At 36.7% G+C, this 18,783-nt stretch overlaps 2 protein-coding genes across 11 annotated transcripts in view; one reads left to right on the forward strand and one right to left on the reverse strand.

The window, feature by feature from the left end:
• Positions 1 to 9,278, forward strand: part of LOC124182751 (latrophilin Cirl) — a 237,435-nt gene extending 228,157 nt beyond the window's left edge. For 6 of the 10 annotated variants that reach the window (XM_046570386.1, XM_046570381.1, XM_046570382.1 and 3 more), the window contains 5 exons: positions 788 to 832; positions 1,605 to 1,773; positions 2,345 to 2,566; positions 5,338 to 5,559; positions 6,400 to 9,278. In XM_046570386.1, coding sequence (XP_046426342.1) covers positions 788 to 832; positions 1,605 to 1,773; positions 2,345 to 2,566; positions 5,338 to 5,559; positions 6,400 to 7,161 — 1,420 coding nt within the window. In that variant the 3' untranslated portion in view covers positions 7,162 to 9,278. Of the gene's footprint in view, positions 1 to 787; positions 833 to 1,604; positions 1,774 to 2,344; positions 2,733 to 5,337; positions 5,560 to 6,399 lie in introns of those variants that run through there. The other 4 variants (XM_046570385.1, XM_046570384.1, XM_046570390.1 and 1 more) reach the window with 4 other exon arrangements.
• Positions 9,279 to 12,593: 3,315 nt separating this feature from the next.
• On the reverse strand, positions 12,594 to 14,709 carry LOC124182763 (ankyrin repeat domain-containing protein 16-like). The gene is made up of 3 exons (XM_046570416.1): positions 14,373 to 14,709; positions 13,977 to 14,240; positions 12,594 to 13,063 (listed from the first exon to the last, which is right to left on the reverse strand). The coding sequence occupies exons 1-3, from the start codon at positions 14,683 to 14,685 to the stop codon at positions 12,705 to 12,707; spliced, it is 936 nt and encodes a 311-aa protein (XP_046426372.1). The 5' UTR covers positions 14,686 to 14,709; the 3' UTR covers positions 12,594 to 12,704.
• Positions 14,710 to 18,783: the final 4,074 nt, after the last annotated feature.

Here is an 18,783-nt window from a genome sequence, read left to right on the forward strand (position 1 = left end):
ATTGTACGACGTCTTATTTTGAACTTTTCACTACCTTCGTTCGTTTGCAAGCTGTTTGATTCGCTTGAGGTTTTCCGTGTTTTCTGTTTTACTTTTTTTTTTTTTTGTACTGTTTCCATTGCCTTTCGTTATGAAAATGAATTTTGTTTATCATTCGCGCCTTTGTCGTACAGTATTTTTTCGAATCCGTATTTCTATTGGATATCTAAGATCGTCGATGCACTGTTGTTATCCAGCATTTGTTTACTTGTTATAATATTGGAATGTCCCCGTATATGTCAAAATATATATATATATATTTTTTTTTGTATGAGGGGCGATTTTTTGAATGCATCAGAGATCGAATTTATTACAACTACATGTCGGTAAAATTGTTAAAATAAACAGTTGTTGCAAATTGAGTTTTCTGGTTTGTCTGCAAATATTATAGATGTATAAGAATTGCATCGGTGTCGGTTTTGTAATTTGAGAGTAAACGCGATTCGAATTACTGTGCGCGCAATGTCAATATTGTGATGAAAATTTTAGTATTTTCAATAGATGCATCGTAGTGATTTATCAATTAGGGAAAAAAAAAATAAAAATAAAACAATAAATATTATTACAACAATCGGACAGTGATACGAATCGGATAATTTTTGTCAATATTTAAAAATTAGACAATAATTAATGGTGTCGGTATACAGTCACTTAACTACGCAATCTTGTTTCATTTTTTTATTAAATCCTTCACCCACTTCTGTCTACACTTCTCCACATTCTTCTGCATGGCGTGGTTGGTTGGTAGTGGAAAGGAAGAGAATGCTCTTCCCAACAAATTGCAAGCGCACTTGTAAGATATTTACAATTTTTATTATTATTACTTCTTATCCTTATTTCTATTTTCATCTTTTTCTACTTTCATTTTTTAACAGTATTATTGTACAACTATAGTATCTATCTGTATCGTTAATATTCTTCTAACCTTACTAATTTCTCACAGTATACATAAGTATACTTCTCTCTTCTCTCGTAATCCTTTTACGAAGAAAAGTGTATTTTAAATAACTGCCACTCTACACTCTATCGTATTTCTTTTGACTGTTATTGTTGTCGTTATTATTATTATTGTTATTTTTTGTTATTTTTTTTGTAGTATTTAATATATTATATTACACGTAAATACTCACACGATCATCTTACGTCTTTATAAACAATATACTAACAATAAGCTAAGGACTATCACGTAGACTCGGAGCAAGCGATAAACAAAAAATACGTGAATAATGCTTATGAGAAATAGATATTCCTTCAATTATTGCTGAAAAACAATGTCGAGCTCTTTCTTATTCAATTATTTCGTTTCAAATGTTTCACAATTCAATGAGACAGTTTAAAATCGTTATACTGAAAAACGAACGTTTGCTTCGAGCGAGTCTATAATATAAGTCAAATGCATGCCTGTTTTGAGAATTTTTTGTTTTTTTTTGTAATCGAACTGTTGAAAGTGATTGAAATCACACGAATCTGAATACAGTTGACTCGGCAAATGAAAAAAACTATGATAACTATGTCTGAAAATACTGAAAGATATGATAAATGTGTGAATTTGGAAATTTTATCAGGGCCTGGCTGCGAGGAGCAATCGTTCTAGTCTTTCTCCTGGGACTGACGTGGACCTTCGGATTGTTGTACTTGAATCAAGAATCGGTAGTGATGGCTTACATATTCACAGTACTGAACAGTCTCCAAGGATTGTTCATCTTCGTGTTCCACTGTGTGCAAAACGAGAAGGTAAGAGTAGTCCAAAAAGACTGGCGAGTAGGATGCCGAACTCGGATGGTGAGGGTAGGCCTGTCCATCAATGACTGCTAATAAAATTCACTCAACTTCAGAGAGGCCGATTATAACAGACCTAACTCTCGATTCACGATTACAATTCATGTAACTCTAAGGAACCCGATGATAAAACAGTTGACTCCTGTGCGCAAAGCATAGAAGATAATCGTTTTATCGTCGAGGTTCGTAAAGTTACTTGAATTGCAATTGTCACTAGAATACTTGCGCACTGCGGTACTGCGCAATCTAATAATTCGAGTATCTCCCCTTGCCTCGAAACAGATGAATGTGAAGATGCGCAGTATCGGATTGCGCAAGTATTCTACGCTTAGCAGCGCCGCCAAGCGGCTTGTTGTTGGAATGTTGGCCCACCTGAAGCTAGTTTTTTTTGACAGAAGTTCGGTCTCCTGGTCTCTGGTCTTCTCGGAGTAGGCAATACGTGCGATATTATGACATCCCTCAACATCGATTCATCGACCGGACGAATTCATTCCCTTCCCCCCCATTTTTTGCCCTCATATTTCAGGTGCGGAAAGAATACCGTAAGTTTATCAGGCGCCATTCATGGCTGCCAAAGTGTCTCCGATGTTCGAAGACCGTCTCGGGCAGCTCAGCCGGCTCTTCGGGGACAAGCGGAGGCGTCGCCGGGACGAATGGCGGCAAGGAATTCGCCTCCCACAACACGTCGTCAAATCCGTCGGCACCGACGACGGACAGCTCGGGATTGTCTCCTCACGCAGCAGCTAGCGTGGGTACCTCACCGAATAACCACAACAATCTGACAGCGCCGTGTAACAATACGAATCTTTCGATAAATGTCAACCTGAACAATCTGTCGCTGCGATCGCCGGTCGGGACACATCCAATGCACTTGATGGCCCCGAGCAACCACAATAGGCACGCTACTCAGCAAGGTATCCAAATACCGCTTAAATACACCAAACCTGAAAACAAAATCAAATATAGAAAAAAATAATAAACAAATAATATATCATATATATACATGTATATATATATATATACGTAAAGTACGAGGAAAATAATTAATCGAAACCCTCGCTGAAGTCTTCTTTCGTTTATCAATTCTTGCTTGTTACATTAGACTAATTTTTTTGGTCATGTTTCTTTTTATATAATATACATACAGCATAATATTTATCGCACAGAGATAAAAAAAAAAGGGTCTTTGGTGGACTGTGACGTTTTACGCAAGATTTAAATCGTATACAATTGTTGAATTTTTATGCTATAATTATTGTAGACAATTCGGGTATATGTGTCGACTTTTTTTCAATACTGGAAACACGGAGAAGTCAAGAATTTAAATATTGAATCGAATGATTCGTAGATATAACGTCGTACTAACTATGCGAAGGAACGCGCGATCACTGTAGAAGCTCGGAATAAATTACACAAGAGTTTGCGTAAAACCGAACTTTGTCCATATGAGATACGCTCTGTTATGCTATACTATAGTTTGATTTCGTTGATATACGTATTTGGTAATTGGTAGTAAAGATTATATAAAAAGGCTTTTCTTTTACGTAGAATTTGAATTAGCTTGCGCAATTCGCTGTATATTGAACATGAGACATTGTTATAATCATAATTTTCAATTTGTACGGTAGAATCCTTGTGTTATTGTATATACAGAGTCTATTTTTCTTTAAAAACTTGTAGAGTGAAAAAACAAAAAAAAAAAAAAATTAGGAAACGTCACAGCTATAAAAAGAAGCCCACGCTGAACACCACCGTTTCAAAAAACTCTGATTCAAAATTATTGATATAAAAATAACAATTGAATTACCATACGAAAATCCTCATAAATAGATTATTCGTTCATACAGAAGGAACAGGCCCTTTTTTTCATAAGAAAAAAAAAAATAACGCGTAAAATCACGCGTTTGAAATGTTTATCGACATTTGCATACCGGCTGAATTTTTAATTTATACATTACTTGTCTTATTATTTGTTGACTCGAATGAATTTCTTTCCCTCGTTTAAATGAACGTGAAAAGTTTATTTGCAGGAATACTTTATACTTTATGATAAAATAACTTGACTTACAATGAAATGAATTCTTTGAAATAATACAAAAAAAAAAAATGTTGATCGCTGTACACATTTTAATTCGCATGTTAATTTTTCTCTTATACAATCTAACACGATCTAATTATCTAAAAGCAGATAAATACATATGTGTTTCGCGTATGTATCGACACGATCTTGGAGCAAAAGGGCCTTGCACTTCTCCTATTAATACTAACAACAATAGTGGTGACTCAAAATTTGCTTTTCTTGCGGGGTTTGGTGTACGCGGTTGCTGGCTACTTTGTCTATTATACTATCTGATTATTGTACGATGAACGGAAAAGAACACGATGTACCACTTATTCTATCTGCATGATGATTTTAACACGAGTTTATTTCAGAGACACCCACACTCGTCACTCTCACGGTGGAAACTCTGCTCGGAATTCGTTACTTTTCGTTTTCCGTATCATTCCAACACCCTACATCGAAGTTTACTTTTATTAAAAATCTCTGCAAACTCCACAAACACAAACATCCGGCTGCCGATATTCGCCGCTGCGGCAGTGCCGATTGAAATTAATAATTAATCAGATGTTTGAAAGATTCGTAATGTTTCACGCTACTGAGTACTTACCTAGTAGATCCTAGACTATAAGACACCGAACACACTTACACTCGGCACCGTTTCATCAAATAATTTTCATTCACTTATTAACCAATTACTAACCACCATCAAATACACGGACACCTTCACTTCCGCCTTTTTGGCGTATAATCTCATTCCACACATTCTTCATTCCTTCAAAAAATGTCACGGTAAAATGAAAAAATGAATAGGAAATCGATTCAATTTTCGTTTACTGGGAGGGGCACACGTTTCGAGTTGTCACCCTCATAGAATGGATGATAACAAAGGGGCAAATCAGTTTTCATTCAATAGCAGGTATAAAACAACAAATACGTACATGTTTGAAACAGTGCGAAGAGATTCGCTGCGTGCAGATCGACTCAAGGTACACAGTTTGATACATTTCTAACACAACGTGAGAATGACACGAAGCATGAGTATGAATAGAATACAGAGGGAAATGTAAGAGAAAATCAGTTTTCGTTAAATAGTAGGGATAAAACAACACACGCATACATGTTTGAAACAGTACGAAGAGATTCGCTGCGGGCAGATCGACTCCAGGTACACAGTTTGATACATTTCTAACACAACGTGAGAACGACACGAAGCACGATTATGAATATAATAAAGAAGGAATCATGTAAGAGAGAATCAGTTTTCGTTCAACAGTAGGGATAAAACAACAAGTACATACATGTTTGAAACAGTGCGAAAAGATTCGCTGCGGGCAGATCGACCCGAGCTACGCAATTTGATACATTTCTAACACAACGTGAGAATGACACGAAGCATGATTATGAATAGAATAAAAAGGGAATTATGTAAGAGAGAATGGTCGTACTGTCGTTTGCAGTACTTGGTGTCCGGGCGCGGTTGGGTTACGACTGACAGACAACAATCGGCGGTGCTGCCCCCAGCCGCCTGCACAACCAATTCTCAACGCGAACCTCCTTCGTCGGAAGCTCATATCGTAGCAACGCTGCCTCACGCCCGAAACAACTTTCCCTCAGCTCTTAATATCCCTAAATCTGCGACCGCCACTTGGGGACCTCTTAACAAAAACCTCATGTGGAAGGTAATTACTAACCAACCAACAACGAATGCTTATTAATGCTGGGACAGCTTTAATACCCGTTACTTATTACTAATTACAGTTAGTGTCAGTGCAGAAAACACCCCTAGTGAAAAACTGTCGAAGAGAATTTTTTTTTATCGATTTTGTTTCCTTCTGTGTGTTTTCTGCGCGATACCTATAAATGGAACATTTTCCTACGCGATCCTTTTACATTCTTTCAGTCGTCGCAAATTCACTTCATGGCAACATTATATATATGCATGGATATATATATATATATATATTTTTTTTTTAAATCGCACTACTGCACAGCCTTACCTGCACCGTTCATTTCACTTTATTCACGTAACCTCTCATTGAAATATTCTTAGGATCAAACTCAGCGTTTTCGGACTACGTGGCAAAAGAAATTATGCCTGTAGTACAAACATTTTCATGTCATAACCATAAGGTCAGATTTCCTGAAAATAGTACCTAAGTAAAATCTTTCAATATTTCTTCATCACATTGGGATTCTTAATGCGGTCGTGATTAGAACAGTATGGCGCCGGAGTGGACGATCAGCTGATCGCTCTAGGGCAAGATTACTCAAACGTCTAAGCAGAGAATATATCTTGCAAGATATCGAAGTTTTATTTTGTGACATTGAGTCGGTGTGTTGAAAAACGCGCGACGAAAAATCACATTTACGATTAAACACGTCAAAACTCGTTTGACCATATTTTCTATCCTCTTCCTGCATTCAAGGATCCCAAACGAATGACGGTGTCGAATCGTTCCGCAACCAAACTTCACTACGTCGACTAACAACGTTATCTAATTTTCTCTCTCTCCCCGCAGAACATTTCTTTTAAATCGTGTTCCCGGGATTCCGGTCACGGAGGATCGGAGCAGGAAGACTCGCCGCGTACTCACAGCACGATGACCTTGTCGCACGGAAGGACCCGTGATCGAAGAATGGTCGGCGACCTTGGCGAGGCGACGACGCGATCAGGGCGACGGGCGGCGTCCCCTTACAACCACACGTACACGGAGATAAGGGACGGACGGGGAGGGCATCACCAGGTCCACGGACACCACGGTCAGCACGTCCACCTCCCACGGGGAATGGTGGCCGGCGAGGACGACCCGGTATACGAGGAGATAGAACGAGGAGGTGGTGAAATCCAGGTATCCGACATGTCGGACGAGGACGGGAGGCGGCAGAGCGACATGAGCAGACAGTCATCGCGGAGCTACGGCGATCATCGTCCGCTGATTCCTTACTCGCCGGCGAACGACAGGAACCTCGTTCACTACGGCCAGACGATAGACAACAGAGGCGCCCCCCAGCACTCCGTCGGTAATCCAGCCGAGTACAGTCCCGGGCAAGAGCGTAACGCGGCGAACAACTGCTGGGAGAAACTCAGACGGTATCAGGCGAGGTACGAGCTTGGCGAGTTGTCAAGACTACCGGGAAATTACGGACTCCCGCCTCTCCAGCAGGACCACAGTAGAACGGTTGCGGTTTTGAACGGACACACCGTAGTTTGTCACCTTCAGCCACAGACCGACATGTATACCGGTCGCAACATGCCCCCACCTTCCTACAGCGAGTGTTGAGCGATTGATAATTTTCCCCGATCGTCTCTATTGCGTATGTACACTTTGCTTTGAACGGGGGCCTGGACGATGGTGAACCGATGTGCTTGGGTCTCGCTAATTTTAATGTACGGAGGTGGCCGAACGTTTGTAGATATATTATGTAATAGCAATGCCGCCTCCGGATCACACATTATTCGTTATAGATACACACGGGCACACCTCTCTTATCTCCCCAAACGGATCGAATCGAGGGCTAAAGAAATAAACTTACCGTGATTTACTGTGTACGCATTACATATATGTATATATATAGGTATATTATACATATATACATATATATATATATATTATATTATGAGAACTTTGTGTAGTAGTTTTGCTCCTGGTGCGCGTTGTTGCATTTATTTTATTTAACATTTTGTACAGTGGAAGTACGAGTGCTACAAGACTGAAGACTAGCTCAAAATAAAATAAAGTAAAAACAAACAAAAAAAAATAAAAATAAAAGGAAAAAAATAAATAATAATAATAAAAAATAATAATAATAATAATAACAACAACAACAACAAACTAGCAAACAAACAGTCGACTGAAGATAAGTTTTTATTTTATTTCTTTCCCGGTATACAATTAATTTAAACATTTTTCGAATGAAAGAATAACGTGTAATAAATTGATAAAATAAAGTAAAATAAATACACTAAGAAACATTGTTTTTACCAATCAGAATTATCAAATGATCATGATGACGATGATGACGATGAAGGTGTTTGAAAGAATGAATGAAAGGCGGATGAACTGTTAATATAACAACAGTTGTGAGTTACGAATAATTTTTGCGAGCGAGCTGTAGAGCAGTTCCGTGATATGAATGAATTCTGTCTGTGCGACGGTGAGAAGATAATGAAATGTAAAATTTGATCGATTATATCGTAAAAATCGCGTTGTGTGTCTGTGATTAATACACCGAAACTTGTATAATATACTATTGATAAACTTTTAAGTATAGTTAACGCAATCGATTGAATAAAATGATAAATATCTAAAGTAAACAACTATATATATGTATGTATATATATATATTGTATGTATATCGACTGGACGAGTAATAATAATAATTATAATAATATTAATGATAACAATAACAATAATAATAATATTAGTAATACCTACAGCGATGCGGACAAATCATACATAAATTTTTATTGAAAATATCACTAAATTACTATCGTTAAGGTTACCTACTCAACAACATCAAAGAAATAATGAATAATAGTAATAATAATAGTAATAATAATAATGATAATTGTTCGAAGAAAAGAAAACATTGTAAGCCACTGTATTTACTTATAGCCGAATCTCTCGCCATCGTCGTCATCGTCGTATCCAATGATTACCGTAATTTTTAGGTAACCGACAAAAATACGAAATTTGAATTATTACCCATTATTATTGTTGTTGTTGTTGTTGTTGTTGTCATCATTTCTTTATTTTTATTTTCAATTTTACGATATTAAACTCGGCGTTCGAACGCTATTGCGCAGCATTTATCAACCTCAATTTTAAGTTTTGATTTCCTGTCAGAATCGATCTATTTTCTAAACAAATTAATACACTTGTACCGTAAATAATATAACCTATATAATCACGGTCGAAACTTGACGGAGAATCCGATGATGTATCGATAAATTTCCATTTCAATCAAACTGACGACAAGTTTACAAAAGATTGCAAACAAAAGTCATGCGAAATCCTTTGTACTACTTGTCACGTAGTTACTTTAAGACACGTCGTATGAGCAAGTACGCTTTTGTTTTCTTTTCTTTCTTCAAAATACTCGCAAAGTCGAATGCAAACCGTGCAAATTTCTCTTGTCTCTCTCTTACTTTTCATCGATCCTCGCAATCAGTTTGTTTCTTTTTTTCTTTCTTTCTTTCTTTTTTTTTTTTTTTTTTTACTTTCCATTCGTGTCACTTTTTTTCTTTTCCATTGTCCGGCAGCCCTTGTCGGTCGTGTGGTAGCTTTTCAGGAAAGTTTTAACGCGAAGAATCGAAAAAAAAAGACTAAAATTTTCACGGTTAAAAAAACTCTTCTGTAGATCTAAATCGTTAAAAGTAACAAACACAACTACACAACTATACCAATCGGCAATTACAGCCGGGCTGAGCATCAGATGTTATTCTTATCCACACGAGTAGTTGCGTTTGAGATTTGCACGGTAATGATAAGATTTCACTTGTATGTGTATATATATATATACACATACGATAAGACACACGCGTACGTCTTTCGTTATTCGTTATTATAGCTGAAAGTGAATAATTGACGGTAAATAACGAATAGGAAAGAATGTAATAGTAGATTAGAAAAAATAAGAGCAGTTTCCAATTGAAATGTAAGAATGAAAACTAAGTCACTGTTTTTTGCTATTTTTTATTTTTTTATTTTGTTTTTTTTGTTGATATTTTCTACATACACTATAAGTATATATATATACTATATATATATATATACATGGTATATGTATATGTATGTGTAATATCGTATGTAATCTGTATTTAAACATACGGGGTGTATCCTTGTCCGCTATTTATTTTGTTTTTATTATTATTATTATTTGTTTTTTTTTTATCTTCTATTTTTCACGATCGAACGTGTCAGCTAATAATAGAACGTAATCGTTAACGGGCAGCAAAACTAATTTTGAAATGCACTCAGTTTCCATTCAAAGTAAGGAATCGTCTGAAATTCGTAATCGAATGTGTTAGTTGGCAAAAAAAAAAAAAATAAAGAAAAGAAAAGAATATACCGTTACCCAGGAGATGATGATAATTAAACAAACGAACATGAAAGTAAAATTTTTTTAAACGACTTAGCGATAATAAAAATTCATTAATTATCATGCCTGGCAAAGTATATTACAGGAAACTATATTAATGATCTATCGTAGTGAATATTGTATTACTACGTTTGCAAAAGAATGAAAATAACCTCTAATAATACTGTATTAAATGTATAAATGTAATCCTCCCGGATTCCTTGAAAATAATATTCACAAGTATAAAATATTGTTATTACAATTGGTATTCGTATCGGTTCGTTTATTTGTAAAACATTTAGTACGATTGAAACGTAAGATCAAAGTTACGCTACTTGTTAGAAAATCTTTAAAACGTGCTTTTAATTTTGATCTGTAAATGCCTTTGAAATTATTCTTTTTTTATTTATTGATTTTTATTTTATTTTTACTCTGTTGACGTTTAGCTAACTTGATAATTGGATCGTGTATAGCTACGAGGGGGAACGAAAAAAAGAAAAAAACTGAGACAAGCATTTTACTGATTGAGAAAACAAGTCGTTTTACAAAAAATTTCATACGTTTCATATATCGTTTGTATGGTGTTTTTTTTTTTTTTTTTTTCCTACATTAATACTCCTATTGAAATGATTTTGTTAATTTCCTTTCTGCCAACCTGAAACTGTGTTAAATAATGTTAAATCGACATGTGTATACCATCTATTTAATTGGACCTGTACTCGTGACGAATATCTGTCCAAACGATATCTATAGTTTGTCGGATAAGAATTGATTATTAATTTTGAGCATCGCATTTCACTCGTTCATTATGTTATTCTAACGGTTAATATTAAATCTATTATGTTACATTGATGTTATAATTAGAAGGGTGAAAAAAAAAAAAATAAGAAAAAAAAAAAAGATCGAGATAAAGAAATGATAAGAGACAATGATAAGTGACTGAGGAATTCTTTTTTCGAACGTTGTAAATAATGTAAATAGTGCTTTGTACATGTTGAATACTTGTAATATGTAAATGAAAAATATGAGATGGAAACTCGAAACAATAAATGAATAAAATGATGTGAAAATTAAATGAATCACGAAGGTGATATATTACATTCTATTATCATATTATATATGTATGCATACGGTACATACGTGACATGTATATCTATATGGTAAAATAATAACGAAAGCGAAAGAGCGAGTGTGTGGCTGTGTGTGTGTGTGAGAGGGAGAGAGAGAGAGAGAGAGAGAGCGAAAGTTAAAGAGATCGTTTATTCGACGACGAGTACGATGTAATAATAAAATTAAATCTTAAGTCTTTAATAGCGGTATATATGTAAATATTTAAGTGGAAAGGTAATATACATTGAAAATGAGAACAGACAAAACGAAAACGAAAATAAAAGAAGAGAAAAGAAAGAAAAGTTGGACGAAAATAATAATAATAATAATAATAATAATAATAACGACACTGAAGTAACTATTCGATATTTATACTTGTAATGATTCTTCACTAACGGTATGTAGGGGAAAAACAGAGGATGAATTTTATCAAATCGTCGACAAGAGATAAGATTCGATGAACACCTTCAGTTAAATGTGCAACGTACGTACAACAAGACGGATAAAACAATTTATAAAAAAAAAAAAAGAAAAAAAAACGATCATGCATGTTTTACCTGTAGTTAGTTAGTCATATACTATACGAGAAAGTGAGATTTATGTATATATATATATATATTGTATATACCTATATACTATATATTTCTCCAAATCAAGTTTTATTCAAGAAAAAAAAAAAAAAAAAAAAACAGAAAAAAAAAACAAACAAACAAACTTAACGATATGTATATGTCCCCTCCTGCCGTTAACCGTACTTACCAGTTCATCAGAATACATACGTTACGTTATATTCTTTAATTCCATGTTCATTTTGTTGACATGAAAAAAAAAAAAAAATTTCTTATTTTGCATCAAAGTTGCCCGACGAGTGAATTTTTTTCTCTTGTTTCTCCACCCTTTGATCATTGTTTTACTTAATTTTTTTTTTTTTTTTTTTTCGTTACTACGCATTTTTCGTATACGAATTCAAATCTGGTTCTTTATTTTTCATCCACTCAACGGTCAATTTCGCAATAAATAAATATGCGTTTTTAATTCGCTTCAAATCACATCAGTCGATTGTTTTCGACTTTCGATGTCTACTCGTCGGCAATTTTTCGCTCCGATCATGTGATATTTTCTCCAATCGTTTCGCTATATCTTTGACCGTTAAAAATGCGTGAAATGTAACACGAAATACATTAAATGTAAGACCCGATATTTTTAAATCGTGAATCTGTTAATTTTTGTACGCTTCTCTGAATACTGTCTGATGATAAAGGGAAAAAACACAAAATCCCCCCCCCCCCCCCCCCCCAAAAAAAAACAAAAAAAAAAATGAAAAATCAGAAAAAAAATTAATAAATGTGTACCGATCTGAATATAATTTCGACTATGGCACTGCTAAGAACAATTTTTTCCTATACTGATTTCCTGTATAGGTATTTTATTACATGGAGTTTATTCTTATTCAATGTAAATATAAAGGGTGTCATCTTTTTCCGGTGACTGTAAAAAAAAAACAAAAAAATTGACAAATCTGTATATTCGAATATAATTTATTGACGATAATATATTACAATATATTTTACTAGATAGATCAAGAATTACATCAAAGGATTTTCAGATTATCACGCAACACACGGATGAAAATCTATCGAGTTTGAAAAGATGATAAGATTTTGATCGCTTTGAGCTGTTTGTTCTTCTCAGCGAACATCAAAGGTGTTATGCCATGGAGAGTTGGAGATTCGACGTCGATCAATTTACGATTTAATATGTATTCAATGATCTCTGTGTTACCGCACTGTGCGGCAATGTGTAAAACATTTTGCCCCACATTGTCTACCGCGTTCAAGTTAGCTTTCGAATCTATCAAACGTTGAAACGTTGGTAAATCACCGCTCTTTACGGACTCCAAAAGCGGGGTTGATCCGGACGAATCCTGCCAATTTATCAAATCCGAATCTTCGGATAAAATCAAATCAATCACACTCCGATAGCCGTGAAACGCTGTAAAACGAAAGGTCCCAATGTATGGCCAATATGGCACCGTGTAGTCAAATTATGTAAATATTAATTGTAAGATACGGTAGCTTGCGTTTCAGTCATCAGGCTCCTATTTTGTCAAATTAAACGGAGGGAGGGAGTACAATTTGAACGGTCTAAAATCATACGTAGTTTTTTTTTTTAAAGAATTGAAAACACTTGGACCAACTTGAATTTGAGGAGTTTATTATTTATAGTTTCAAAAACATTTTGGAACTTTTTTCATCGAAATTAATAACAAAATTTTTAGAGTTAAAAACACCCTTTTTTGGTTCGAGCTTGTTGCCCAAATGATGAAGAAAAAAAAAATTTCTAATACGCACGATTATGAAAAAAAATTTCATCTACCGACCAAAAAATTGTTACGAACATTGTTATAACAAAATTTAGGGATCGAAATGCGAAAATTTAGCCACGAGCTCAAATCGATACAAATTTTCAAGGACTGTGTACAAATTTCAAGTCGATCGGATAAAAATCGATCCAAGAATCTGTACCACCGGATTGAAAACGTGGTCGTTCGCTACGCCATGCCGCCATTTTGTTATTATTTGCAACGATAATATTCTAAAATATTCTTGAAACTATAAATAATAAATCCCTAATACTCAAATTGCTCCAAGTGTTTTTATTTTCTTTAAACAAATATCCTAAAAGTAGGTATCATTTTAAATCATTCAAGCTGTAAACCCGCCCCCCCCCCCCCCATAAAGTGTTGGGGATCAAAACATTCGACAAGAAACAAATTTTAATGACAAATGAAGTCCTTGTAGTTGCCTGATTTCTATCACAAGATGGTATTTCCTGATACGTTAGATGAGAATACCAACGATTTCTCCTATTCGAATTGAAATAACTGATCTGCTCGGTATTTTACCAGCCACGTGCAAAGGGCTTCGACCGTTTTTACTCCTCATGTATACACTGCGAGACGAGCGTGTCATCAGGCATTTAACCACGTCGACGTTTCCAGTCCTACAAGCCACCATCAGCGGCGTCCAGCCGTCTTTGTTCTGCAATTCGGAAGCCGCGCCGTGTCGAAGCAGAGCTTTCACGCAACTCGCTGCTTCCTCTCCGTCTTTGGTGCAGGCTAACATCAGGGGGGTCCAGTCTGCACGTTTCAAGGGATCCACGGCGGCACCTTGGGTGCGGTAGAGATAAGATGGATGAGAACGGCGCAGTGTAGGGGTTTCCTTTCGTGACGAGGCAGTGTTAACATTAAAATTGTAAGGGCTACATTGTATACACGTTCATTTTTCACCAACGAGCGAACCTTGACCAAGAAGATACTCGAGGACGTCGAGTTTCGCGGATTGAGCTGCGTCGTGCACCGGTCTTTTCATATCTTTGTTCGCCACTTCCGTTCTGAAGGGTGGCTCCTTCCATGTTTCGCACAGATATTTCACCACCTCTAAACGACCTTCGCGTGCCGCCAAGTGCAGAGCCGTATCTCCTGATGCTTCGTGACGATATACCGTCCAGTCTTTAATGTCGTTTGTAGAGGCGAGCTCTTTTAACTTTGTTATATTACCTTTCTGACTCGCTTTCAGAAAGGTCTTGCTTGAGATCGAGGTTAAGGTACTCATTATCTTGGGCTTGTTCGTTGTGTGGATGTATTCTGAAAGTTTGAAATTGATGCAATTTTTTATGTCGCGATGTGGAACGAACGATAAAGACCTACTGAAAATTATTTTGTGATTTATTATGTGATTTGTCACGTATTAGGTCATATTCACATGATAAATTGCATGGTGATAAAGTATGTCGGAATTTCGGTCATAACCCTGTGTGATTTATCACAAAATAATTTTCAGTATGGAAATGATTGGTCGGTAACAATCTTCGAGCTGATCCAGCGAGGGATCAGTATACCATAAGACAACACAACGCATTGGCAACTTGACGACGAAAAATAACCAAACTCCGTGCCAGTTTCTTTCGGTGTATATATAAACTAGCAGTAAGTAAGTGAGGTTATGTCGGGATTTCTAGAATCCACACGTCTGGCGACACTACTACATTGATTCAAGTGCACCTAACTCTTCAGCCTGACGTGGCCCGCGTAGACTGTACGTAGAATAAAATACTCGACGCTTTGTTCGTGTTCCCACGTTTCACGTTTTCACACTAGATGGTGACACCGAACATTCTCTACGTTGGCGGTGACGTGGATAAAGATGGAATTCAATGATACGCATCGCCGCTGCCTTACCGACTGAAGATACTAGGATACTGGAAATACATAAGTGATTGGTGTCGTTACTTTTTTGTGATTTTTCCTCCCAAAAATATTTCATTTCGGAATCAATTTGAACGCAAATTGAACTTCGAGGAAGCCAAAGCACGCATCTAGGAAATCGTGGAGTCAACAGCTAGCGAAATACGGAGAATATTTCTCGTTTTACGACTGTCGTTTCTGATCCGTTGCTCGCAGCGCATTCGAACTGCGCGTAATCGAATCCTCTGGCTAAATTGCGTCACTATAATGCATCAAACAATTGATTGAAATATTTTTAAGATTTGGCCACACTTCAACCGGAAAAATTGAGACGGGTTACCCTTTTTTTTCGAGAGGAAAACTTCCTCTCAGAATCGATTTAAACAATCCTTTTCAGACTACATATATGGACTCCGAGGATTGCAAAAACGGTATTTGTAGCATCGTGGAATCAACATCTGCGTAGATACGAACAGAAAACGTAAACATTTATGTAGGTATTATTGATATTATTTCAGGTTGCGTAAAATAATATTATTACAACAGTACACATTGAGTATGTTGCAGAGGTGCATTACACCTGTACTCTGACCAAAACTTGGAATGTGCTTCCAAACTACAATGAAAACTATCTCATATCAACGTTATTCATATTCTGCTTAATGCAATATATCGCATTTTTTTTTCTATTATAGAAGCCGGACTTCTTATATAATGTTCGCTCACTGTATTGCATTTTTTATTGTCTTGAACATCAATATTATTCAGAATATTATACTGATTATAACAATTAGGATGGTATTACAATAATTATTGGTATGATGTATTACCATTATTAGCATATTGTATCCGTATAGTATAATATATTAGAATGATAGTAATAAGGAACTTGGTAAAGCAGTATACACTGACATATGACACCTGAACACTTGTACTCGATATGAGACATAATAAACTGAAATTAAAACCTTGAAGCTTTGAGTTTTTGATTTTTCTCTTCCACTTCCTCAGAAACCCGAAGCCAATTTAATGTTTTCCAGCCGTGAGTTTTGATTCGTTTGCTTGTAGTGTATTGGGACTGCACCCAATCGATTTCTCTCCCAAAATTACGTTGGAATAGTGCATCACAGAAGCTATTCCAGCACTTTTCAAAATCGCGAAAATTTTCGCCGAAAATGCAAAGGGGTTAGCCTTACTTTTTTTTCATTTTTCGACCAAAAAATTTTTGATCACAGATTTGATAAGTATGACCCTTTCCTGACTAATTGGACCCCCAGGAACTCGGAAAACGCAGCGAAAACAGCGTGGGATCAACAGGAGAGAAGTGACGAAGGAAAAAGCACCAGCTGAAAAATGTCGAAATCACAGGTTCTCGTTTTTTGGCTGTAACTTTTGATGCAATGATCGCAGCGTATTGGGACTGCACCCAATCGATTTCTCTCGCAAAACTACGTCGGAATAGTGCCGGCAAGAATTTATTCCAGCACTTTTCAGAATCGCGAAAATTTTCGCCAAAAATGCAAAGGGGTTAGCCTTACTTTTTTTTCATTTTTGGAGCCGAAATTTTTTTGGTCTCAGATTCGATTTTCATGACCCTTTCCTGACTAATTGGACCCCCAGGAACTCGGAAAACGCAGCGAAAACAGCGTGGGATCAACAGGAGAGAAGTGACGAAGGAAAAAGCACCAGCTGAAAAATGTCGAAATCACAGGTTCTCGTTTTTTGGCTGTAACTTTTGATGCAATGATCGCAGCGTATTGGGACTGCACCCAATCGATTTCTTTCGCAAAACTACGTCGGAATAGTGCCAGAAAGAATTTATTCCAGCACTTTTCAAAATCGCGAAAATTTTCGCCTAAAATGCAAAGGGGTTAGCCTTACTTTTTTTTCATTTTTGGAGCCGAAATTTTTTTGGTCTCAGATTCGATTTTCATGACCCTTTCCTGACTAATTGGACCCCCAGGAACTCGGAAAACGCAGCGAAAACAGCGTGGGATCAACAGGAGAGAAGTGACGAAGGAAAAAGCACCAGCTGAAAAATGTCGAAATCACAGGTTCTCGTTTTTTGGCTGTAACTTTTGATGCAATGATCGCAGCGTATTGGGACTGCACCCAATCGATTTCTCTCGCAAAACTACGTCGGAATAGTGCCAGAAAGAATTTATTCCAGCACTTTTCAAAATCGCGAAAATTTTCGCCTAAAATGCAAAGGGGTTAGCCTTACTTTTTTTTCATTTTTGGAGCCGAAATTTTTTTGGTCTCAGATTCGATTTTCATGACCCTTTCCTGACTAATTGGACCCCCAGGAACTCGGAAAACGCAGCGAAAACAGCGTGGGATCAACAGGAGAGAAGTGACGAAGGAAAAAGCACCAGCTGAAAAATGTCGAAATCACAGGTTCTCGTTTTTTGGCTGTAACTTTTGATGCAATGATCGCAGCGTATTGGGACTGCACCCAATCGATTTCTCTCGCAAAACTACGTCGGAATAGTGCCGGCAAGAATTTATTCCAGCACTTTTCAGAATCGCGAAAATTTTCGCCAAAAATGCAAAGGGGTTAGCCTTACTTTTTTTTCATTTTTGGAGCCGAAATTTTTTTGGTCTCAGATTCGATTTTCATGACCCTTTCCTGACTAATTGGACCCCCAGGAACTCGGAAAACGCAGCGAAAACAGCGTGGGATCAACAGGAGAGAAGTGACGAAGGAAAAAGCACCAGCTGAAAAATGTCGAAATCACAGGTTCTCGTTTTTTGGCTGTAACTTTTGATGCAATGATCGCAGCGTATTGGGACTGCACCCAATCGATTTCTTTCGCAAAACTACGTCGGAATAGTGCCAGAAAGAATTTATTCCAGCACTTTTCAAAATCGCGAAAATTTTCGCCTAAAATGCAAAGGGGTTAGCCTTACTTTTTTTTCATTTTTGGAGCCGAAATTTTTTTGGTCTCAGATTCGATTTTCATGACCCTTTCCTGACTAATTGGACCCCCAGGAACTCGGAAAACGCAGCGAAAACAGCGTGGGATCAACAGGAGAGAAGTGACGAAGGAAAAAGCACCAGCTGAAAAATGTCGAAATCACAGGTTCTCGTTTTTTGGCTGTAACTTTTGATGCAATGATCGCAGCGTATTGGGACTGCACCCAATCGATTTCTCTCGCAAAACTACGTCGGAATAGTGCCGGCAAGAATTTATTCCGGCACTTTTCAAAATCGCGAAAATTTTCGCCTAAAATGCAAAGGGGTTAGCCTTACTTTTTTTTCATTTTTGGAGCCGAAATTTTTTTGGTCTCAGATTCGATTTTCATGACCCTTTCCTGACTAATTGGACCCCCAGGAACTCGGAAAACGCAGCGAAAACAGCGTGGGATCAACAGGAGAGAAGTGACGAAGGAAAAAGCACCAGCTGAAAAATGTCGAAATCACAGGTTCTCGTTTTTTGGCTGTAACTTTTGATGCAATGATCGC

The sequence above is a fragment of the Neodiprion fabricii genome, chromosome 5 (assembly GCF_021155785.1).
Source record: "Neodiprion fabricii isolate iyNeoFabr1 chromosome 5, iyNeoFabr1.1, whole genome shotgun sequence".
In the NCBI taxonomy this organism is placed as follows: Eukaryota; Metazoa; Arthropoda; class Insecta; order Hymenoptera; family Diprionidae; genus Neodiprion; species Neodiprion fabricii.

Bases quoted from the DNA above. Each gene is read 5' to 3' on its own strand.
- LOC124182763 (XM_046570416.1), bottom strand. From the start codon at position 14,685: ATGAGTACCTTAACCTCGATCTCAAGCAAGACCTTTCTGAAAGCGAGT. The intron at 14,241-14,372 runs GTTCGCTCGTTG...ACCGCACCCAAG, and splicing joins CGAGTATCTTCTTGGTCAAG to GTGCCGCCGTGGATCCCTTG. The intron at 13,064-13,976 runs GTAAAATACCGA...TTCGTTTTACAG, and splicing joins AAGCCCTTTGCACGTGGCTG to CGTTTCACGGCTATCGGAGT.